The sequence below is a fragment of the Taeniopygia guttata genome, chromosome 7, assembly GCF_048771995.1.
Source record: "Taeniopygia guttata chromosome 7, bTaeGut7.mat, whole genome shotgun sequence".
NCBI classification, from domain to species: Eukaryota; Metazoa; Chordata; class Aves; order Passeriformes; family Estrildidae; genus Taeniopygia; species Taeniopygia guttata.
This window is the reverse complement of record NC_133032.1, coordinates 7,027,228-7,052,013: the sequence shown is the minus strand read 5'-3', so window position 1 is coordinate 7,052,013 and position 24,786 is coordinate 7,027,228. Positions and strand designations below refer to the sequence as shown.

The 24,786-nt window shown below is 45.7% G+C and overlaps 1 protein-coding gene across 5 annotated transcripts in view; it reads right to left on the bottom strand.

Moving 5' to 3' along the window:
* Positions 1-21,427, bottom strand: part of LOC100223706 (uncharacterized) — a 45,513-nt gene extending 24,086 nt beyond the window's left edge. For 2 of the 5 annotated variants that reach the window (XM_030277165.4, XM_012574946.5), the window contains exon 1: positions 20,756-21,108. Coding sequence is in view for 2 of the 5 variants with exons in the window: in XM_072932013.1 (XP_072788114.1) it covers positions 20,178-20,542 (365 nt within the window). In the remaining 3 variants the exon portion in view is untranslated. Of the gene's footprint in view, positions 1-20,177; positions 20,720-20,755; positions 21,109-21,245 lie in introns of those variants that run through there. The other 3 variants (XM_030277169.4, XM_072932012.1, XM_072932013.1) reach the window with 3 other exon arrangements.
* Positions 21,428-24,786: the final 3,359 nt, after the last annotated feature.

Genomic DNA, 24,786 nt, shown 5'->3' with positions numbered 1-24,786 from the left:
CTAAAGTACTAAAGAACCTTTTATTCTTAACAGTAGTACCACTCCAGGCATGTATCATTCCATCACCTAACAGGCACTACTAATCCAGAAAGTTTTTATTTGTTTAGATCTGTTATTACAGAAGAATTAAATCCACAGGGGAGCATTATCTATAGCAATACCATTACATGGATAGTTTTCCCAGTAAATGCCCCAGTGCAGATCAGATCCAATGGATGTGTCAATGTGCTCAGATCCTTTGCCTCCATTGTACTCAGGAACTGGAAACGAAATTACCCTGCCCCTATCTTTTGCATCTTTTGATATCCCTAGTTCTAATGGCCAACAGAGTCTGAAAGCACATCAGGAACAGATCCCAAGAGGAAAATTCAGTTTCTTTCTCCACATTACATGTAGCTGTTCATCAAATTTACTGAGCGAAGTTCCTAAGCACATGGAGGCCGGACCAGCACTGACAGAGGGTCTCTCTTGTATAGCAACCCTTTGATCACACTGACAGCATCATTTATTTACTTTTGCTTCATATTCTTCAATGCTCCAGTAAGTTATTTTTCCCAGTTGATTATCAAAGGCAAAGACTGCCCTTTCAAGTTGGTTTTGCACCTCTTCCCTTCCCCTCCATTTCAATTAGCTATGGAAATTACTTGGATTTTCTTTTTCTATCTCCTCTTGATTGCCTATCTATACAAGAGGCTTTAGGAACACTGATGGCTGGAGAAAACTCCAGCTGATGACTTCCCTGTAGGAAATGTTGTGACCTGCAATTAGCACATCTAAGTGCTCTGTTTGACCTACTGCTGGCCAGGGTGGAGAACACACAGCCAGCTGCAGTGTCTGCCTTTTCCCCAGGTATGAGCAAGGGGACAGAGGGCTGTGAGTGCTATGGATGGAAGGAAGAAGGTATCACCACAAACCAGTAGGGACAGACAAGGAACTGGTTTACTACACTGGAAGACATAAGGTGAACATAAAAGCTTCTTGAAATAGGGTCTCTGCCTGTGGGGAACTGCTGTTCTGCTGTGTTTGCAGCTATTACTTTTCTGCTAACAGTTCTGTGACTGCAGAGACTCAACAGGCAGTGAACTGCCCAGAGCAGCTTAGGGCTGAGCAGAAATGGCATTTGGACTGGGCTGGAGCTCTGGGTTCCTCCACTTGGACGTGCATGGATAAATGTCTTTAGGCACAAATTCCAGCATGCTGGGAGGAGCACACATTCCACAGGGCAGCTTTCCAAGTGTGATTTGCCCTAAACAGCTGGTCACCAAAAGCTTCTGAGATCACAACATCAAGACTTAAAAATACATCAGATATGTTCAAGATAGGAGAATCACTCTGGGCTGCATTTGACACCAGCATTAACACAGAGGTGACCCCATGGGAAAAGGACTTGGAGAGATCAGACTGGAGGCAGTACAGATTCATGGGATTTCTCACCACACATGTCTTCCCTAGTCATGTCATGTCATGGTTTACTGGAAATGTTTTAAAGTCATCATTAAGAAACAAATTCTAAGACTGATTAGTACCAACACATATACTCTTGGGACGTTCCTAGCCACATCCATGTATTCTAACTTACCAACGTTGCCATGGGACTCTTCCTTTTTGGTTTTCTGCCAGACCCTACACTATAGTGAAAGGTAATGGAAGAGGAGGCAGAACATGCCCCTTTGTTTAAAGCCAGATGTAAGAAAATGTTTTTATTTGCTAAGATGTACTGGATACTTTGTGCAAGCTGCATCTTCATGCAGTGCAGGTCTGCAACTGCACACGTAACATGGTGAAGAAAAGAATAAACGCAGCAATTTTGCAGCTCTTCCTAAGAGAGTGAGGGAGAAGGATAGTGAATAAGATTCCTTCTCCATGTGCTGCTGGTCTTAAATATTTGCCACATCATATAGAGAGCATTCAGTGTAATGAAGACCCACCCTGAACCAGAATCACAAGACACTCCATATCACTTCTTATGCCAGTAGGGTCTGAAGCTGGCAGTTTCCAACCAGCTCTGGGTTCTTACAGCCTGAGTAAGGTATCATTACTTCTATGCCATTTTGCAAAATATTCCAAGAGCCTAAAGAAGGTCACTACATTCTTGTTAACCCTTATTTTTTTCACAACTGGGAAAAAATAAGACACAGATCATAGCAGCTGATAAGAGTTCTTGCATGCACATTTATTTTACCAATGTAGTGCTAAAAACTAAACCAAGAGCATCAAGGCAGATTTGGAGGCAAGCAGCAGGGTTTTTTTTAATAACACAGCACCCAGTGTTTGCAGCCTTTGTGGTTGTCACAAAGTACATGCACCTACCCAAAGCTGCATAGCAAGGAGGCAAAACCACACAATTGATAAAACTTTGCAATACCAATCAAAAGAGAGGAAACATTGTCTATGCAGACATCTAACCCCTCATGGGAAACAGGCAGGACTCCTTTGTAAACACCTTTTTTAAGGACTACTCTGAGAAGATACAGTGGAGATGCTGTAGCCAATATTGTGGTAAGAGTCTCATGCAACACAGCATCTCAGAAAATAATTTAATCTCAACCTCATAAGTACTGTCCATCAACAATTCCTGCATGTATCTATAACACCTCAGAAAGTTTAATTACCACTTAAGAAATGGAAGACTAAATGAGCTATGTGACATTTCCCACCCCAGACCCTGTAGGTCAGCATTATTTAAGACAACTGGGAGCTTGAAAAGCTAAACATTAGGGTTGGCAGATGAACAGATGGATGGATTGCTGCCAAGATTATCCATCTTCCCACTTGCCTCCATAGGACTGGGTGACATTCAAAGCTAACTACTTCCCTATGCAAAGAGAAATGCACGCGATGCAATGAGTAGGCTTTAAAAAGGAAGCATCAGCTGGTATGACCAGTGGCAAAATGCTTTATGGCTGCTGTTTAATGTGCAGGTGAGGCTGTAAAAATGAGGCATCAGGCTGTGACAGAACAGGGGACTGTAGTAACTAGAGTGGATTAGATGTAAGACAACCTTTGAGCAAGTTGCAAAACTCTGTCAGGATTTTTTCTTTGTGCATAAGAAGTCTAAATCTAATTAACCTTTTAATCAGAGCAGATAAAATTGTAGTATTATTATCAAAGAGGATGTCTTATCTACAGCTTCATGAAAAATTTCCATCTCTGCTCAACTTGGATTTTTTTTTCTTTTTTTTTTTTTGCTTAAGGCTCTATGAGTAAATTCCCCAAACACTGAAAAATAAAAAAGAGTAAATTAGGAAATGGTTTAACACAGCCAGTTACCATGCAGATACCAGCTCTCAGTGCAGAATTTTCAGATCCAGCTCAAATACCTGTTGCCTGAGCACAGAAAAAGCTCCTGCTCCCTGACTGGGTCAGGCACAACAGGAGCTGTGACACACTGTGCCACTATGAATTCTGCGTGCCACTCTCCCTGACCAAGGACACTGAAGCCCAAACTCCCACATACCCAGGACTTTCTGGTTTTCTGCAAGGATTAAAAAAAACCCAAAAAAACAAAACAAAACAAAACAAAACAAAAACAAACAAACAAACAAAAAACCCGAGAAACAATCTGCTACATCTACTAGCTATATTAGGCTGTTCTGTCAGCTACTAGACTACAATGTAAGTTTTCTAAATTGACACAAATAACTTTGACATGTACCTTTGTACCTACAGGACCCCAAAGAATAAAGGTTGCTTCTCTGACTGGTCTACCGTATAACCCAGATCAGACTGTATGTTGTGGGATTTTTCTTACAATGTCTGAAGTCTTTAAATTTTCTACATCTGCTGGCAAAAAAAAAAATCTATATCTGTTGAAAAAAATCAGCCAGCACAAGCAAGTGCAGAAAAAGAGCCCAATCAAGATCTGAACCTGGGACTCCAGCTAATGAAGCTTCCTGACTAACGAACTGGCGCATCTGCTTCACTGAACTTGCCTGTGTAATTTGAACCAAAAACCTCACTCACTTCCATTTACTACTGCCCATATGCCACCTCTAAATGTACTTGCATACTAGCATTTATGCAACATTCAGTACAAAATCCATACGGTTCCTTTCAGCAAGCAGCAACAAGGATAAGTTGCAAACTGAGTCTGGAGATGGAGCTTCTAAAGATTTCTTTTTAAGCACCATATAATATTTGCTTTAGACAGTGGTGGAAGAGCTGTTACAAACTGCTCCAGATGGGCCACGTTTTCTTTCTTGCATGAAGCTAAAATGGATTTCTTTTCTATGAAATGTCTCCTAGTGATCTCTCTGGAACAGAATTTGGGTAGCAGAGCAGATCCAAGCTTAGGCTGAAGAGTGTTGTACAGCTGCCACCAATTACTTTGACCAGTCTCATCTGGGACCTTCACCCTTGGTCCTGCCACCCATTGGCCTGGGAACTGCATTCAAGGCCTTGCCCTGGCCCTTACTTGGCTTATGCTGCGTGCGCTTGTTCTGACCTGCCTGGCTTTACCTCTCTGGTGACATCAGAGCTGTGTTGGAACTATAAGTTTCTCTGTTGGATGACAAATGATCCAATCATGGAACTCAGTCTCCCCTTCCTGTTTAGGTGCAGTGGGACTGTGCCCCTTTTCCAAGGTTCCTGTCTCAACCTGCCCTGTTATCTGGCTTCCACCTGGCTTCCTTCCTGGAGATGTCCATCCTTACTTGCTTCCTGATAAGGAGTTTTCCAAGCCCTTGACATTGGTAAGCATAAACCACAGTCAAATAGAAGAAACAAATGTTCCCATAGAATGAGTGAGCAGAAAATCAGGAGTTTTTGAAGCTCCCCTGCAGTGACCACTGCTGGGTGGCCTTCTAGGATGTAGGAGCAAAGCAATTCAAGCCTGTCCCACTTGACTTTCTGACTATCAAAGAGAGTCTCTGAATGTTAACAACTTGCTGTAACAGATAAAGGTAAATATAGGTTGGCTGTCACTGCCTGAATTGTGGGAATAAAATGTGGCAGCCAATGAACTTCTTCTACTTAAACCATCAAGACTCTAAGACCATTAAACTTTCCCATGCATTGGAAGAAAAAGGTTCCAAGTCTCTAAGAGACTGCAGTCAGAGCAGTAAGTCAGGGGCCTTGTGCTGCTGTTGCTCTTAGTCTTTTAGATGATGGGTTCTTAACTCCACAGATTGTTGTATCCCTTGTGGACACATGCTGTGTTTGACTTAATCTTGACAGATAGCAAGGAATTGATCACAGAAATAAAACATAACTGGTTGCTTAGTTACCAATGATCACTACACAGTTACATTTGCTGTGTGCCAACAGAGCCCCATGCAAACCAATTACCCCTCATTACAACTCTAAAATGTCAGTTTCAGAGCTGAAAACAACTGAGCCAGGTAATAAAGGGAAATTTGAGTAGAAAAATACAAAGGATAATTGGGAACTTTTTTTCTCCCTAAATGTTCAAATAGACACAGTCCTGTGGCTGAGGAAAGCAAATATATTGGTTCGAAAAAAAATAGGATTCTTTTTTATTGGGAAAGTGAAAACAAGCATGTTATGTGTGTAAACACTGGGAAAGTAGAAAGTAGTAAATAAAAATGACAAGCTAAGAGTTGCACAAAACTGATGGGGGAGAAAAAGACATAGGGAGAATTAAAGAGCTTCAGGATTAATGGTGGTATAAAAGAGCTGAAATACTTTGGGTCCAAAAAACAGCATGGTGTAACTCCAAAAATGAAATGAGGGGTGTGATGATTAGGGGGAATGGCTTAGGCATGGGAAACAGCTCTATGTCTGTGTGATGCAGGCTTGAAGAGCCAGCAGGTGCAATGGTTACAGGATCTGCCAACATCCTTCCCACTTCTTGAAACACAGATATGTGGCTATTGCTATTTAATACACTGTGAGGAGCCACCCTCATACTTATCACAATTAGGTGCTATTCTTTTCTGGTCCATCCCCAAAGAGCAAATCAATAAATCTCTCATAATTGTGACCTTCCTTTAGCAAGGTCTGTCCTTCATCTATCAATCAAACATAGCTTTGGTGCCAGTTCTGTGAATAAACTGCTTTGCTTGGATGCCTCACCAGCAGCACATTCATGAGAGGATGCACCACAGAGATGCTGCAGCTTAGACACTCATGGACTAATCCATGCACTGAATTTATCACCAGAACTATAAACAATTCATTCTTAGCATTGCTTGTGTCCAGGCTCTCTGCTCCTCAGCAGTTCACCTTCCCTCCTAAAATACATGATAATAAAAGCACCTATGGAGATTTCTGCCTTCCTTGCATGTGCTGTAAAGTGCAGCTATCTGATTGTGTCATAATGACAATGTAAGTTCTCTGAATACAGGAAGAGTCAGAGCTGAATGCAGCCACAGTAGAAATGGGTTTGGGCTGAATGCTCTGCTCCTCTCCAGTAAAAACTGCATGTCTTGTGTCCAGGGGGGACAAGGACCATAAGTGCTAAATCCTCTACAAGACCTGGGATGGAGAAATACCCTACCCTGGGTGACCTGCAGTTTACAGAGGAGAATAAAAGACCCTTTTCTTCCTTTCTCACCTCTTTATGCAGTGCAGCACAATGTAATAAAAAATTCTACAGGGGACAAAGAGCACCTTTTGCCTTTGACTCCATTATGAAATTGGGTCCTGTGTGGCCAGGAGAGAAGCAAAAAACAGAATGAGCAATTTTGAGGTTGATAATGAACAGAGAGAAGTGTGTTCCTGTCTATTCAAGAGACATACAGAAAGTGTTACAAGCACTTCAGTGTCAGAAAGCATTTTCTGTTGTTGAGTTTGAGCAGAAGCCCAGGGAAAGACACTTTACAACAGCTCAGCATTGGCTGTGGGAACTATTGCTCTGTGAAGAAGTTTATCAGTAGCCTGGATGGGATGTCTGCAGTGCAGGAGAGGTGCAGCTTGTGTTTACATAAATAGTTGTGTGGGGTAATGTGTGCATTGCATTGCATTGATGGCTGATCCACAGAGGTGCTTCCAAATGGGACTGGTTCATAAACATTACAGTGTGCCTGCTCTGGAGAAATATTAGAGATGTAGGAACAATTCCATGAGAGCGAGTCTGTGTGAAAGATGGGAAGTGCCTCTCAGCTGCTGTGGTGTCCAGGCCATCTGCCTGAAGGGTGACACTCTGCTCTGGGGGTCAGCATGTGGCAGCTGAGTCTGTTTCTGTAGATGCAAAGCCAACTTCCCTGTGCAAAGACAGAGCTTTGTGATCTCCGAAAGATGGGGGAGTTCTGCTGTCTCTTCTGCTCATTGTAGATCCACCCCAAGTTAGCACTGTCTGCTGTTAATCCCTTGATTATTATCACAGCCCTCAGGTATGTAAACCTGGACCAAATGAAAAAGGCCTCAAGAAATAATGGGCTTACATCATCATACCCCAGCTGGCAGCACTGCTGAGGACATGGTGGAAAACTTCATTTATTAAAATTGATGAAGGAACTGGCTAGTCTTGAATAATTCATTACATATCAGCTGCTGCTGAGGTAATAGGAGCTCAGCAAGATCCTCTTTAGCACTGCACAGTGCCTAAAATCTTTAAATAAGATGAAGTCAAAGATTGGCTAGTTAAAGATTGAAGCGTTTTCTCGATGCGAAGTGAGAGGCCCTGGCTCCTGGTGCTGAGGTCATCCAGCTGAGAAAATCACCCACGTCTCTCAAATGGAAGCCAGCCTGCTAATGTCACTGATATTTGCCAGGGCATGAAACATTCTGCCTCAGCCATCAACTTCTGCAGAATATAATGGCTCCATTTTTCACAATTCTTACTGGAATCAGGTTTAGTTTTCAATATTCACCACAAGCTAGGGATGTCTGAGGGTGTTGGCTTCCTTTTCTGATTATTATGCTTGAAAATAAATCAGCCTGGTACACTAAGAAGTAGGCACTACTACTTGAGTACACAGATCTTGAAGTGCAATCTCTGCTGCTGCTCAGGGCTTTTGTCAGCACCAGCAAAATCAAATTACCCACAGTCTGGGCCAGGCTGGGTTTTGGAAGCATATCAGAAGCCCTGGAACAGAATCCTGCTAACTTAATCTGGTCCCACTTGATGAACCAAGAGCTCTTTTTAACTCCGCTGATGTCAATGGTAAAACCTTTGAGAAACATGTAAAGCAACAGCAAAATAAGGCACTGTAATAAGATGGCTGATACTCCTCTTCCTGTATGTCTTCCTGCAGAGGTCAGAGGAACTGTAGTTAATAAACAAAGAGGTAAAACCAATTGATGTAATGAACATACTCCTGCTTCTCAGCTACTGGTATGAGGTCTCCACTACCCACAGTTACAGACCCTCCCTGAAGTCCATTGTTTTCTCTGTTTCCAGCTCGTGATGATGCAAACTGGCCTCACAGCCCTTTTTCCCCCACCAGGCACCTAGGAATTTGTAAGGTGCTGATGGTACAGCACCTCTAGATCATTAAGACAGCAGGACACAAGACAGCCTTTGACTTAAGAGCCTAATGAATACAGAGATTGTGATGCCTTGTTGATTTCCTCAAGCCAGATTTTACTTCCAGAAACCATTCCTGCTTCAGCCAGAGCAGATGATTTTAGCCAGTGTCTGAAGTATGTTGGTAAAGGTACTCTGATGTACCACTGGCATCATGATACATTTGACATACCACCAGAAGACTGTCGGTTTCCTCTCCAAAAATACTGCTGCATCAATCACTTGTGAAAGTGTTTTAAAAAAGCAGATCACCCTTGCCTTGAAATGCAGGCAGCACTTTCTCTTCCTGCTGTCTGTTAATAGTCTTTCTGCAGGAGGTCACACAACACTGATTTACACTCCTGAGCCTTTTGTGGACATAGGTTAAGATCATTTGGAGAAGCGACAAACTGCAGTTGTGACTTCTCACCCTGAAGTGTGTGAATGAAGCAAATACTGTAAATCTCACAGCTGCAGAGTGGGAGATGCTGTGAACACTGTAACGTGGTAACATATGAGACTGATGTCTGCCCCCTGATCTCCTGAGACAAGACACTCCAATTCCTGTGCTTCAGCTCCAGTACCTGTAAAAAGCCAAAATAAAACTACTTTCCAGCATCTGCAAGAACTCTCCTTGCAGTATCTGAGAACCAAGGAAAGTCAGGTAAGGCTTCCTAAAACTGAAGTGTAATTACTTGAATTTAGCTTAAGTCTGACACCTGTGCTCAGGTGTAAGAGCACAAGCTGGCATGGCCCAGGGACATGTGCCCTGAGGGACACTGTGCCTTCCCCTCTGAAGTGGCAAGGACAGGACTATGGTTTCAGAAGAACAGTCCATGACCCAAACATGCCTCTTTTTACCAACCACCAGCATAAATCTGTATGTGGTTCTGTCCCTGCAGCTGCTTTTGATCTTTCAACATTTTCTTCTCCATTTCCTTTTTCTTGCCTTTTTTTTTTTTTTTTTTTTTTTTTTTTTTTTTTTTAAGAGTCATCTTTTCTCTTCTGGAAAGGGCAGCTGACTAGGCACAATTGCCTTGGGAGCTGGTTTAGGAGGCACAGTGCCCCTCTGACCTGCCAGACAGCAGCAGTTGCTATGTGGCTTCCTTTGCTTTATTCCTGCAGGAGACTAGCTGGTATTTATAGCATTTTCTCTAAGCAAGGCAGCATCCCTGAGGTACACTCAGGTGAGAGTACTTCAGAGAATTCCCCCTGGGAGGAGAGAGTAAAGGATTTTATTATTAAAAAAACCCAAACCAACAACAAAAACCACAAAATCCCAAATCCTGAAGGAAATGCAATTTCTTTCAAGTGATTCTGAGAGGTAGGGACTCTAAGAGAAGATGGGAAGCAAGAGTTTTACCAGTTCCAACACAATCCCATTTTTTTTCAGGAAGATATTAAAAGTCTATTTCAATGCAAATCCTTTTGGGGAAGGGTGGAAGCTGAAGCCTGTTCAAACATACAGCTGGTTTTAGCTGGGATAGAGCTCATTTCCTGGACTAAACTGTGAAAAAAAGTTAAGAGAAGGGCACAAAGCAACCTACTTCTTATTCCAGGCAAATGGTATAAATCAAGATTAGGGTGTTCTTCTTAAAGTTTTTTTGTTGTTTTGGGGTTTTTTGAACCTAAGAGATATAAAATACATGAAATTGAGTTGGCTAGAATTATGGGGCCACTGGAGTGGCTGGGTTCTCAAAAGAGTTTGTAAATTGCCTGAAGAGACACATTTGTTTCTCTGGGGTACAAGTAAGGGAGTAAAAGGGCCTTTCTCCCAGTTCTGTCCTTGGTGGTGGTGTGCTGAAGGTACATTCAGTGCCACTGATGGCCCAGCTAAGTCTGAAACCTGGCTTTGTCTATACAGCAGAAAGAAAAAGAAATGTTAAATGGGTTTTTTATTTTCTATAAGGATATGGTGGAACTAAGCCAAAAACTTGTATTTGTACTGCTCTGCCTAAGGCAGCATAAGCACCATCTCTGGTGAATCACTAGGCCCCAAAGCTTTTACTCCTCCTAAATGAATGCCAAATATCCTGGGGAAGGGCTGCCAGGTACAAGGACATAGTGACACTGCTGGGCTAATGCATGATGGGTGTCCATGGCTGAGGGTCTGCAGGATTCTGCCCCAAACTCTCCACGATGATAAGGCTTGGGATCTAATCCTCTGCCTCTGACTTTTACTGTTCCCCAATTCACCGCAGTTTTTTCTGCTTAATGCTATTTCCTGACCTTTTATAATGCATTTTCCAAATATTTTGCCCAGTATCTTCCATGACGTTGGTGAAGAAGTTCCTCACGGTTCAGGGGCCCACATAAGCAGGATGTTGGCAGGTGGGTGAGGTGCACAGGATATCTCTGGAGATCAAGGAAAACAGAAGATTGCTGCCACCAGACTTCTATGGACAAATTACACACAGAAAAATTTGGAAATGCATCTTCTGCAAGATGGAGATAAAGGGTGCAAGGGCAGATCCACTGAGATAAATTTGACGCTTCCTTTGCAACTACAACAGCCATGTTGACACACATTAGGTTAAGACCAGACTCAACTGTTTTGATGTAAAATGCCTGGCTGCTTTAATTGGATATAGGCTTCTAAGTCCTGAAGTCAGCTGTGCAACACAATCAACTGATATTTACCTCTTTACTGCTTTGTCTTGTCCAGTGCTGCAGGGTCAGTGCACATGTTCCTGTGCATTAGAGTTGTTCACAGAACTGGTGGATTATTTTGCAAGAGAAGCAAGTAACATTTCACATTTGAAGGGACTGATCAGACTTTAATTTCAGGCAAAGCTACTCTGGCCTAGGTTCAGTTTCTGCTCCAAGGAATGGCTCCAAGGCACTGATAACCATCACCAGCAACTAGGCTATAATCCCTGAGCTGTTCAGCCACTCACTGGCAGTGAAATGACTGCATTTGGATACACCAATGGCCTCTGACTGGTGATGTGACACTCAGGCAATGCAGTCAGTGTCCCTCTGGACTTGCTGAGGGGCACAGAGGCTTCATGCTCTAAGGATACACAGAGTTAGAATACCACAAAGTAGTGTTTTGAGCATGGCTGAGGATAAGGAAGCTTTTTAAGATGAGCCTTGGAACACCAGGCTTCCTGCTGCAGTCTGTGCCAATGGGCTGACATGTGGAGGGATGCAGGACTGCTGAGTCCAATTTCTGTCTTTCTTCTTTGAATCTCTGCCATCCAGGATGATGTAGGATAGGAACACCATAGGAGACAGAAGATACTCCTACTGCTTCCAAGCACTGCACTGCCCTGTGAGCTGACTCAATTAGGTGGAGCACCAAGTCTTCAGCCAGGCCCAGAAAACCACCAGCAGCTGGGAGCAGCAGGTTGTGTGGTGCAGATAGCAGATGGTTCCTTGCTGGGGCTGGTCATGCACTTGCACCAGTGCAGTGGCACGCCCAGCCTGGCTCCACTGAGCCAGGGGTGTCACTGAGCCTGTGGAGCAAATTCCTGCTAATGAGACTGCAGATAATCTTGTAGTCATCCCAGTTACAAGCAGCCTCAGCCTCCTGATGTCAGCCTCTGCTAGGGTTTTGTATTAAGAGAACACAGACTCAATTTCTCATCCCCATTATAACTTCAGTGACATAAGAGTACAGAAAAAAAGATATTAAATACTCTGCATCAAGGCATGCTGGGTCTTTTTCCAAATAAAGTGGAGGAGGATCCCTCAGTAGGGTGTAGTCCACACAAGCAGCTTTGCTATCAGATTCCCTCACTGGGAGGAAGGATATAAGGTTAAACATCTTCCTGCTGCCCCACACCCCCACAACTACCTTGTGGCCATCAGCCATGCTCAGCAAGGATGTGGGCATGGGGACAGAAGGCTGGCCACTGCCAAAGGCTTCCTGGGCAGCCGTGTGCTTGGAGGAGCACTGAGGAAGGCACCTCTGAGTGCAGCTCTCCTCTCTTTGCAAGACAGTTGTCCCTGAGGACCATCCCTGCGTGCTGGGCCTAGGAGTAGGCTCACTTGCATCAAATGACCACTCATCTGTCCTCACAGTCAGTACATCAAACAGAAAGGCAGCTGGAAGACCCAGCTGTATTGCATACCCAGAAGCAGTACCACAGGCTAGGTTTACCCTCATTTGAATGTATGGAAACAACCTGCTTGGAAGCAAGCAGGAATACCTGATTTTGGCTACTGCCAGCATGAGGAGGACACTGCATGGGGTACAGAGCTACCAGGAGAAGCTACAGTGAAATCAACCCACTCTACTTCAAGCCATTTACTGCAACATGAGGCAGGATGAATCAATAATATGTATTGAGCTGGGAAAGTTAATCTGCATCCAGAGCATCATAACAAATTAAAAGGAAATAAAATCAGTACAATTCCACTGGCTCTCATTACTATCACAATGGAAAGTAATTAAAATCTATGGGGCGAATTCAACGCTGTAGGAGCTCTCCTGAAGCCAAAAGCACTGTACAAGGGCATTGCTTTTTCCAGATGCTATGTATTTCCAACAGCAGCAGGAATGGCAAAATGGGCAGAGTGGATAGGACAGGCTACGAGCACAACCTCTTTAGGAGCCAGGAATTGTGCTGCTTGTTCTTCCTCATGTGGAGTCATGCTGCACGCCTGCTGCTTTGGTGCTTGATGTGCTGACTTTCAAAAGCTCCAGGCATTTGTACGTGGGGCTCCCACTCAAGGACTTCCCAAGCCAACACACAACTTCCATTCATCAACTCTGGCTGTCACCTCATCCTGCCTGTTCCCTGCTCCCCCTGCATATCCTGCTGCCTTTGCACTCCTCTCTCCTCCCCCTGCCTAAGCACAGCCACCCGTGCTACATGCTCTCTTAGGTGCTAAACAAATGTCTTTTCCTGCCACAGAGCACCTTCTGCTATCCTGTTGCCTGATAAGACTCCCAACCCATCTTTCTGTGCTTTCCTACAAACTCCTTATCCTTTGACCCACACACATCCCTGATGAAGAAGCTGAAAGAGGACTATCACCTCCCCCAAAGCCACAGCCACTTGCACTCCCATTACAGCTCTGCTCCAGTCCCATGTTAATTATGAGCTGGAGCTGTGCTATAAGGCAGGAATTCAACCTGAAGCAGCACTCACTGCCAAACTTTGACACCTTGACTCTGTGTGAGGTCCTGCTGCCCCACAGCCGAGGACTCAGGCAAGCACCTGATTCCATTGAGTGGAAGGAGATGTGTGAAGCACAGGAAGCACATTCCTCATCACTGCACACAGCGTTGTGTCCAACTACCCAGCAGTGCAGCGTGAAGCAGCAGTGCAGCTGCCACACTGGCACCCACAGAGGCAACTGATGGTGACAGACAGTGGCATGGGGCTGCAAATGCAGTTTGGTTCACGGGGCTTAGGAGCTGGAAACTGCCATTAAAAGAGAGAGGCACTGGGTGGAACAAATCAGTCTGGGGAAGTCCCATAGATGGTGTGTAGCAAAAGATGTCATCTCAGCATGCTTGTCCAGCTTTCACCTTTATGAACCCCTTATCTCCTGTCATCCCACCCCGTGCCTGGCTTCCACCTGTGGAAGCTACGCCAATGTCAGCAGGATGATGCAGCTACTAAATACCATGTGTGGTAAACACCAGTCTGCACACATATAGTGCTGCTGAGGGCTCTTCCTCATGGACATGTTTATCATATAATAATGATGGTAATTTACAGAGATAATCCAAAGTGGATTGTTAATGCTGTTTTACAAATTGGTGTACTTGGTCCTGCAGGTGGAACCATGGACTGAGTTGTATTTCCAGATATACCATGATCTTGTTCACTGTCTGGAAAAGTGGAGGTCTTACTTGACCAGGCCTTACCTCAGTATGCCTTTCAGAAGTTCAATCACTGTATTAACATATATCCACATCTGCAACTATGTTCAGATTCACCAATGACAAGCACAAAATCCCCATTCTTAAAAGTCTTCAGTGCCTTAAAAGTCACAGCCATATTATCACAGAATGTGCTTCAACATTTCACCAAAAACAGGTGCTCACATCTTTCAAAACAATCCAGCAAGGAAAGCAAACAGAAATCTGCCCCTTAATAAGTACCTATCTAGTGGTCAACCTCCCTAATTTTTCTAATTTCCATCTGAAAACAGCAGGCCTTCTCTCCAGATTTATAAATCTCATCTGTCTTTCACATTACAACAACTTTGAGTTGATTTGTATGATTTATATATTCTTCAAAGGGATTGCTCTTTAAGGTAGTGTTAGCTTGAGGTACAACTGGACTTTTGATCTGAATATTACTTCACTCAAAAGGGACTGTGCTCTGATGATCTTTATAGGAGGTGAGATACAGGTAGAAGAATGGCTTTTAGGCAAAGAGAAAATAAAGTTTCTGACTCTCATCCCTCTGTACAGGCCAGGGGGAATAGGAATCTTCTTCCTTTGGAGGTCAAAAGCCATCCTAAACGAAAAAAATATCTAAGGTATGCACTAATGCATGCTGCACTGCTGTAAATATGCACAGAATTGCTGATGTAGTTGTGGGCTATGCTAGTGCCTGCAGCTGCTTCTGGCTGGGTTAGCTCTGTTTTATGGATTTACTTCATGCTACTGCTGTAACGAAGAATAGCCTGAGGAGTCTGCTGAGAGCCAGAATAAAAAGTGTTGCAGTTATTGCTCCACTGTCTGCATGTGACCAGAAATATCACAGCACTGTACAGACAAGCAATGACTGTCACCCTTGGGAACATGGCTCTGTGGTACCCAGGTAAGAACAGAACCCAGAATAAAGGGCAGAAGATCCTCACTGAGAGACAGGACTGGCTGTTGAGTTAGCAGACCTGGTTCTCAGAGCCAGAAATGAGACACTGACTCTTCCTGTACGTGTTGGAAGGTGTTCTGAAACTCCAGTGGCAGATCAAACAAGCAAGCTATGCACATTGATCTTAAAAAGCTGATCAGCTCAGAGGCTGCTTATCAGTACAAAGGAGTCCACGGCCTACCCATTCCTCTTTCAAAAACAGATTTTCTTTTTCTTTCCTTTTTTATCCTGTGACTTTGGCTGATGCTTGTTTTCAGTAACACTGAGTTTTTAGGGAAGCTGAAGTACTGGGCTGTGTGGCCTCCCCACTGCAGGTATTGCTTCTGCAATAAAGCACCAATTTCCAAAGCTGTATCTAGCCCTTAAATAGGAGGAGAAGTGCCACACTGGGGCTTACTGACAGGTTATCTTGTGTTGTGGAAACCTGAGCCCTGACCGTCCACAGAGAACAGAGCTGCTGCAACAGCTGTGGTAAAAAATGGGGCACATCAGTGTAAAACAGTTAAGCACTGCAAACCAGGGCTCCTGAGGGAGTGCTCTCATCTGCTTGTAACTGAGAGGTCTCAGTTCAGGCCTGAGGGTTTTTTTCAGGTTAAACTACCACAGCACAGATTAGCAGTGAAACTCTATTGATCCTTTATGAGAAGCAGTTACCTCCCCAGCTCTTACCAGCAATTTTCTTGGAAAGGCTTTTCCAAGACAGACCTCCTCTTGGAAGGGGTTGCTTCTGCCTAGTCCTAGAAGCAGGCTGGAAGGATCACCCACACGACCACAAACAGCACTATTTTAGCACAGAGCTGATTGATAGCTCCAGGCACTGATTCCGTGTTGGTCAAGGGGGTTCAGCTTCAATCCAGTACCAGCCATGGCTAGTGCTAATTCTGCTCCAGCCAGACTCTGACCCATTCCTCTGTCTCTAGACCTCTGTTGCAAGGTGTGTTTATTGAGAAAGATACTTGAGATGTAGCAATCCTTAAGATAAGCAAGGACTTGAGGGAATGGTAGGGAAGTTGTCCTTTCAACAAGTTAAGAAGCCAGCAAATAAATCTGACACAACAACTGCAACAGGCTGTGACACTAGAAATTAATGTGTATCACTTCTGCGCTAGGTCTGAATGGAGCTGTCTCTGCTGTCTCTAATTCCCTTTTTCCTCAGGGAAGAACCTTGCATGAAAAGTTCAGCTGTGTGTACTCTGAGTCTTGTGAATCACTTGATTGTGGTCAAAGCCACTGTCATCTTTCAGTTGCTAACTGGCTTCCTAAACATGCCTACAGAAACAGTAGGATTGCTGTGTGGTAAACAAATTACTTTTGACAGGAGATTGCCAGCACTGCTCCCAGACGCCAGGGAAGCCACAAGATGGGCTGCACAGTGTCTGACTGGAGCAGCTCTAGCATTGCATCTACAGCTAGTGCAGTGTCGGGCTGCTTCTGCAAGCACTGACAAAGAACCGAGCCTGCAAACTCCCACCACCATCTGCTGAAGCTTCATATCCCAAAGGAAAAATTGATTTTTGCTTACATGTATCTTTAAGCATTTCAACAGCAGAAAAGGCAAGGGCGTAGACACTCTCTCTAGCTAAAAACACAACATTTTTTCTTTATAAGAAAGACAGGGTTTCTTTCAAAAGCTTTAGAACCTTTAGTCCCTTTCTGGAGAGAAATCCTTAGGACAGGTACCACTTAGCTCCCAAACAATTTATTTCTAGAATGTGAAGACAAACAAAGGTTCCAAAAGGTCTGCAAAGGGCCCTGAGATGTTACACAGCAAAGTGAGTAACAGCAGACAGTGGAGATTTTTTTTCCCCTTGTGCTTCACCTTGAAGCAGCTGTTAGCAAAGCCAGAAAAGTCCTCTGCCCCTTGGTGTATTTAATACAGCCTTGGCAAAGGGACTGCAGTCAGCTCATGAATATGGGAATTGCCTAATTCTCCAGATATTCTTATTACCTCAGCCCAAGGATCCCAGCTTTTCATAACTAATTCCTGAAATCACAGACTTCCCACTGTCCTTTCTGTCCTTGAGCAGCAAATCGCTCCTCCTCATGTAACAGATGCTGGTGCCTGCTGTGGTGCCACCAGTTTTCCCAGGGCCCTTCCCTAGCAGGGATGCCACTGTGGACAAGGTTACTGACCCCCGCACAGTTCCCGGAGATACTCACCCTTTGTTGCTGTAACTTACAGGAGGATGTCTGGAAAATAACAAATGCTGCACAGCCCTGTGCAGTGGCTCAGGCTGGCTGAACATTCTGAAGCCTGGGCTGTGGGCTGGCAGCTGTAATGCAATCTGTCTCTGGCAGCAGAGATCTGTCACCCTGCTCCTACAAGCCAACTCCCTCCACATCCCACCTCATCTGTGACTCCCACAAAGACTCAGGATTTGCAGTGCCTCCCACCTGTCACTTCATTTTGCCCTCATTGTCATATACATCCTCAGTCCACCTTCCCTCTCTGTGTCCATGTACCTGTTTTCTACCTCTTTGTTATTTTCCCTTATCTCACTGATCCTCCCAGCCCTGTCCATCTTCCCAAGACTCAGAGCTAAAGCTGTTCCTGTGCTGGAAGGTGGTAATGACTGCCAGGAACCAGCTGTGAGGGCCACTGCAAACTGAAAAACAGATGGAAGCTGAGATTGGGCTAATTATGAAGCAGAGACTGCAAAACTTATGGAGATGCTGGCCAGAGGTGCCCAGTTTATTCTCAGAGACAAACAGGTACATCCTTTGAATGTTGGCAGGTGACATGGGAGCAGGAAACTCATCAAGCTTTCCAATCGTGGCTATGGAGTGCTGTGTGTGATGCCTCCTCATCTCACTAACACCCACGACTGCTGCTGCCAAGCTGCTCTGGACAAGGAGAATGTGCTCGCTGCAGCGGCAGCTGAGGAAATCTCCAGGCTGGTTCCAAGGGCTACACTCCTGCAGGGCACAGGGAGATTCGATCTTTTCTTGTAGCCAAGAAGCAGCTACAGCAGCACAGGTTATACTGCAACAGGATCTTGGCAAGGTGGAAAAAACCCATTAAGATCTTCCTGCTTCTTTTATGATAATTTTTTTTCCCAAGAGCTTGCCAAAAGAGTAACTGCATCAATGGAAAATAAAAACTAGGTTAAGTCCTCTAGTAGTTCATTCCTTAGTTCCAAACTGGCCCATTCACAAGCTGTAGAAGAAATCACCTCCAAAGTCCATGATTTTCTAATCAGAACCTCTCTTTCAACTAGTCATGTTATAGGGCGGTAAACACATTAATTCCATCAATACTATAGAACAGTCATGCTGCATCTGTATTAACATAAATGTGTGCTGATGTGCCATAGAGCTAATCTGATATGACAGCAATTGGCTGATGCCCAGCCATGGAGGCCCTGGAGCTATGCTTGCTATCTCTCCTTTAAAAGAGCTGTCCTCTGAAACACTGGAAAGAAACCAACTGTGATGCTATATCTTGCCTGGCATCAATCAGCAATGCCTCTTGCACCTGCATCACTGAGGTGTTTGAGGTTGGGTGGGAATTGTTTAGTTGGGGGAGTTGTATTTGAAGTGGAACTTGATCTCCTACAAACTTAAATATTAAGAAATCAGGATTTCCAGACTATCTTGTTAGACTAAATCAGACTCGGCAAGCTCGCAATGGATAATAAACTCAGAAAATCCATAAAAGCATTCCTTTCCCTTTCCTCTCTGACTACTGGGAGCTGTACATCATCACCTAGTCTGCAGTAGGCTTAACTTACACAGATGAAGCTTAAGGAGCTTAAAACTTCATAAATGCTTTGAGGCTACCGATGTTATCTTGTACAGTGCTCTACAGAGGCAAGCCTTAAATCTGAGACTACAGCTGGGGTTCTCTACTTAAAGGCCTTAAAGGAGATCAATATAAGCAATGCCTAAGGATGTGAGCCAGATCTCAAACACAGTCCATCTCCTGTCTGGTCCATGAAAGCAAGTGGACAGACTAAAAAACCAGGCTAGGTTCAGGAGTCTTTGCAGTTGCAGTCACTTATTTTGCTTTTGGCAACATACCCTTCAAAGAGCCTCACTGAGGAGAGACCATGTCTCTTTTTGAGGGAGGCTACCAAAGAAACCACAGCAGACACCCAGGCTTTCTGTATCTGGCTCATCAGTTCTATGTATGCTTTGCTATCTGGATGCACAATGCCTTGCCTAACACATCCTTGCTCATGATAGAGCTCTTGGGTTCTACCTCAGTACAAACCAAATAGGAGAGACTTGTTTTACTCAGAAACCATTATTCTCAACAGTATGGCACTAAAGGCATATCACTTTTGGCAATATGCAAGAACAGTATCTCAAAATCCCAGAGCACATGCAGCTGACAGTGCCCAGACCATCTCATGGAGCAGCCAGTGAAATTAGGAGAGAATTTTTTAAAGTAAGGTGGGGAAGAGGGGATTTTAAATCTGTGCTTTGGTTCTGAATTTGACTTAAATCTTTTTAGGTCTCTTCTCTACTCCTTCATCTGTAAAATGGGATCAATAATACCTCCCCAGATGTGCAGCAGTGCTCCCAGTCTTAATTGATGTCTGTGAAGCATTTTGAGAACCATGAGTGAAAGAAACCACTACCAAGCCCTCAGGCCTTACTATAATACCAACAAATAAGCAGAATTGTTTACAACGCCTTTCAGTGCCACAATAACTAGGAAATGAGAAAAGGCTAAAGTGTAGATGAATCCAGTGCTGCCTTGCTGCAGTCTAAATATAAATGGTAGGAACAGATTTTAGAGATTTTCCTCCAGGGAATTCTGTTTTCAATAATGCAGTAAAACTTCTAGCTCTGTGGATTTAAAGAGATGCCCTTGCTGACACCTCAGGTATTAAAACCTATCACGAATTTGGGAGAATGTGTCTTGGAGCTGAAATCACATGGAAATTAATTAAGAAATTACTCACTGGGACCTCGGAGATTTAAAGAGCCAGGTGCTACCCAGTCACCCCTTCCCAACGACTGAACTCAGCCTAGTACCGTACCAGCACACGGTATTCCACCTTGCACAGGACAAAAAGCCGCCAGGCATGTCCAAGGCTCTATCCTGCCGATGCAAAGCTCTGTGTCCCTGCGGGCGCCGTTCGAGGAGGCAGGAGCAGCGGCGGGGCTCGCCCGGAGCAGCGCAGGGGCAGAGCGCTCCGGGCCGCGCTGCGCCAGCGGAGCCGCCGCTGCAGGCGAGGAGCGAGCGCGGGGCGCGGGCACATGCGGGACCCGGCAGCGGGCAGGTGGCAGCCGGGCAGGTGTGGAAGGGCTTGGGAAGCGCGTATCCCCCGCTCCCGCTCCCCGCGCTGGGCGCCGAGCTGCTCGCTGGACCCGGGGAACGAGACCCAGCGCACAGATAAATCATAAAGCGCTCCACGAGCGGTCCCGCAGCCCTCCCCACGCAGCCATTTGCCTTTGTTGCAGCCCCGCGCCCGCAAGGTGCGGCGGGGCCGGGGCTGAGGATGAAGAAGGAGCTCGCTCCCCCGCCGCTCTCCCCTCACAGCAGGGCGGTGGGAACACGTCCTGCGGGACCGGCTGCCGAGAGGGACCCGCCCGCCCGCCGCCCGCACCTGCCTACCTGCGGAGCCCGCCCGGGACGCGTCGCCCGCCGCCTTTGTTGTGCATGCCCGCCCCGGCAGCGCCGAGCCGCGGGTCGGCTCCGGCCCGGCCCCTCGGCGCCCGCCGCTCGCAGGCCCGGCTTAGCCCGTCGCCACGGCAACGGCGGGCGCGGCTCGGGCGAGGCACCGGCCCCAGCGCCCCGCCCCGAGAGGGCTGCGGGGACAGAGCGGGCGGTGCTGAGGGGACCGAGCGGGGCTGCCCGGAGGGCCCCGCCCCGAGCGGGGCTGAGGGGAGAGAGCGGGGCGGCCCCGCGGGGCCGGAGCGGGCGGTGCTGAGGAGTCAGGGCAGGGGGTCGGTCCCCGCGGGGCAGGAGCAGACGGCCCTGCAGCCTCGGCTTTAGGGCGCTCGTCTCTCAGCGCCCGCGCTTCTCCCCAGCCCTGCGCCCCTCCTTCCCCAGAGTGCCGGGCCGTTCCGAGAGGGGCTTAGATTAGCCCTCGGCTTCCTCTTACGGTGCTTGGGATCCCTCATTTTCCATATCCGGTAGCTTTTCTTTAGACTGGCCACCTCGGGAGTCCCTATCTCCGGTCACAGATCGCACGTTCTTTTGTCCTACAGCGAGCCCGGCTCTGGTGACTCTCCTATCTTCCTGCATCAGCCGCCACAGGCTCTACACGTGACGGGCAGTCTCTCTGGAAAGAGGAGCTGCTGTGAGAATAAAGCCAAGGCAGTGGTAACGCCTCCGTTTATCCCTGTTCCTGGGCATAGGAACTAATTGTATCTCGCATTTACTTTACCATTCATTTTAGGGATAACCATAACAGCTTGAACATCTTCCTTTTTCAGTCAGTAAGAACTTGACAAATTAATAGTTATGTTGATTGTATCTAGAATTAAGTACCGCAGTTCACTGGCTCTGTCATGTAATGCTAGATTGAGCTGCGTCTTGTTACAACACTTGTACGTGTGTGCGTGTGTTCATCTCGTTCTGAACAGGCAGGTTCTGGTGAGACATGTTAAAAGGAGGGTCCCTGATCAGAATTGCTCACATTCATGAGGTTTGTTAAGTGATCCAGCCTAAGGAAAGGCATTGTTTCTGTTTTGAGGACATTAATTAGAGAAGAACTAAATTCTGCAGAGAAAAGTTGATTGTGGAGAGAAATAAATGGTATAGCAACCCTGAACTCTTTCTGTGTGTTCAACACCTGATTATACAATTTTTTTTTTTTTCTTTCTGGGGTCTCTCAAACTCCTATTTAACCTTAGTAGAAAGGGATTTCAGTGGCACTGGGCTCACGGCATCCTCCACTGAAGGCTCTTAAATTACAAATAAAACCTCTTCAGTAAGCCTCATGTGACAGAGGAAAAGACAGAGACAGAATGTGCTCAAGGTTACAGAGACGTTCTCTGGCACAACTGGGAAAAACCGCCAGAGCTGTGGTGTCCTGCCCTTGGTCTCCATCTGCCAGACTTTGCCATTCTGTCCCAAGAAGGTACCTGGGGTAAACCCAGCCCTGCCTTCAGGGAGAGCAGGGGAGAGGGGACAGGAGACAGCTGTCCTTTAGTTCTCCTTGGTCAATCTGGGCCCATATATTGCTCATGTCAGTAAACAATATCCTTCTTAAAGGGCTTTTCACTGGACACAAGGACACTTGGAGGATGACCTGGTGTTATTGTGCTGTAAAGAAGGATGATAAGGAGAACTTGGAGACCAATTGTGACTGTCTTTGCAGCTCCCCCTGCAATGAGCTGCTTCCTTTTCTGTTGCATGCTAATTTATAAATAGACCAGATTCCGCTACTCAGAGAAAGCTTTGTCGCTCCTTTTACTCAATGTATGTGATACTCTGCAGTGGAGAGCAGATGTTTATACCAGATTCTGCTCCCATGGAAATGGGCAGTAGAAGACTCAGAGGCGAGGGGTGAAATAGCATCAGGGTTATCTCTTGTCCTCAGCTCAGAGCTCCTGTTACAGCCAGCCTGAAAGGCCAGAAGATGCCCTTGAATTTAGCAGCACAGTCTCGAGTGTATGTCTGTGTCTCTGCTGGAGATGGACATCCTGTTGTTTGCAGAGTCCAGTACAGCTAAAGCTAAAAAAAAACCATCTGTCTGCATAAACAGGAATTTTCCTCAATTGCAGGAGCTAGCAGAGAACACTACTTTGTCTCTGTCTCTGAAAGGGCTAAGTAATATTTTATTTGTTTTGTTCTTTTTGCTGCCTTCTTCCAGCTCTATGACTTTGGTGGCGCCTCTGGCAGAACAGTTGCCATTGTTCCCATTTTATCCATATCCACTAGAGGATTTTGTTTTCCAGATTGTTTGCTGCTGCTGAAGCCATAGCAATAATGCTCTGGTATAGCTTTACTTAAGGGAGGGAAGAAACAAAACCACATGACAAATTGGTCCAATTTATCACAGCAACAGAAACTTGCAATTCAGCTCAATCACCCCCACAGGCCAGCTTAGACAGCATCAATATTTAATGACCTGAGCGCCACTGCCTTCACAGGTTGGGCTGCACCTCCGCCCTTGCCTTGTCACATGTAACCCCCAGGAATGTCACCCCACCAGTGTGGAGAGCACCCCTAAAATTCCTCTGGGTGAGCAGGGTCTGTCTTCAGCCTGCCAAGTCAAGCCTGCTTGCTAGCCAAAGGGGCACAGTCCAGACCTGCTGGGTATGGCTAAACTCTACCCCTTTTTCCTATCTGGCTGAACAACCATGCCATAGGTTTATGCCCAAGTAACATCTTCTGGCTTTCTGGGCATGCCTGTGGTCTGTGGCAAACAGTAAAGCAGGAGTAGGACTGCACCATCACAGCTCATGGCCTCTCCTACAGTCTTTTTTTGGGTAATTTTTGGGTCTGGTTTAAACCAGACAGGACTGTTCACTTGGTAGCAAGCTGGAGGTGGCTTCTGTTCAGCTGTCTATATCTGCTCTCATTATTAAGGCAAGAGTATTTTATTCCAGAAGGAGCTGCAATGAAATAAAATGCCAGCAACATGTCCTGCAGTGGTGCAGGAAAACTTGAAAAGAGGAGGAATCAAACTACGACAAATCCCTCCCACTGTGAGCCAAGCAGGGCATCAGAGGAGGTTGGGAATCTCTTCTACTGAGCCCAGGCTCTGAAATGACCCTGAACAGTAACTGGCATCCAGGAACATCTCCCAGCTCCATTCCAGCAAGTGGCCCCTTTCTGGCTTGCTCTGCTTGGGACAGTAAGAGGAACAAGTGACAGGTGATACAGCTATACACAGCCATAGGCATGTTCCCTCATGGCTCTCTTGCCTCAGTTTCCCTGGTCTGTAAAATGGATGTGACCACGATCTCCTGGTGACAAGCACAAAGTAAAAAAAACCAGTTTTATCAGGGCTGTGTTGGGGCAGAGGAATTTGTGCTGCTGGACCAACAACTTGAATTCCTCACAAAACAGCATCTTCCACTAGGTTCTCTGTTGACTTGAAAACCCCCATGATTTAGCAAATTGCATATTCCAAAGGGAGAGTTTGTTATGCATTCCACTGGCAGCAAGTGACAGAGGCCATTACAATAAATGACATTTTGGGAAGATAGCTCTCTAATTCACTTGGTATTTAACACTGACCATGGGGGCTCAGCTCTTTATGTGAGATACATTCTGCAAAGCCCTTTTGTGACCATCTCCCTGCACTAAAGAACTGTTACAATAAGGATGATTAGGAATAAATGTAAGAGCAGAGGTTTCTGTATCAAAATAGTTTGGGCCAGAAGCTGCATGGCCGAGGGGATGATGATCTGCACAGAGGACTCAGGTATTTAGAAGGGAAAAGTTGGCTTGCTGCAGTTCATCCAGAGATGCTGGGCCATTTCCAGTGCCAGAGTTGGCTGTTGGGGCTATTTTCCATCCCCTGGAGCACTTGGTGACTGCATCCAGACCCTCTGCTTTTGTAGTTGTAGGGCACCTGTCTTGTTATGGGCATGGCTCAAGACTAACACAGCAGAGCTGTGCAGAATAATACGTAGCTCAACAGACATCTGCAAGTGCCCTAGAAAATACTTAATGGATTGTTCCATCAG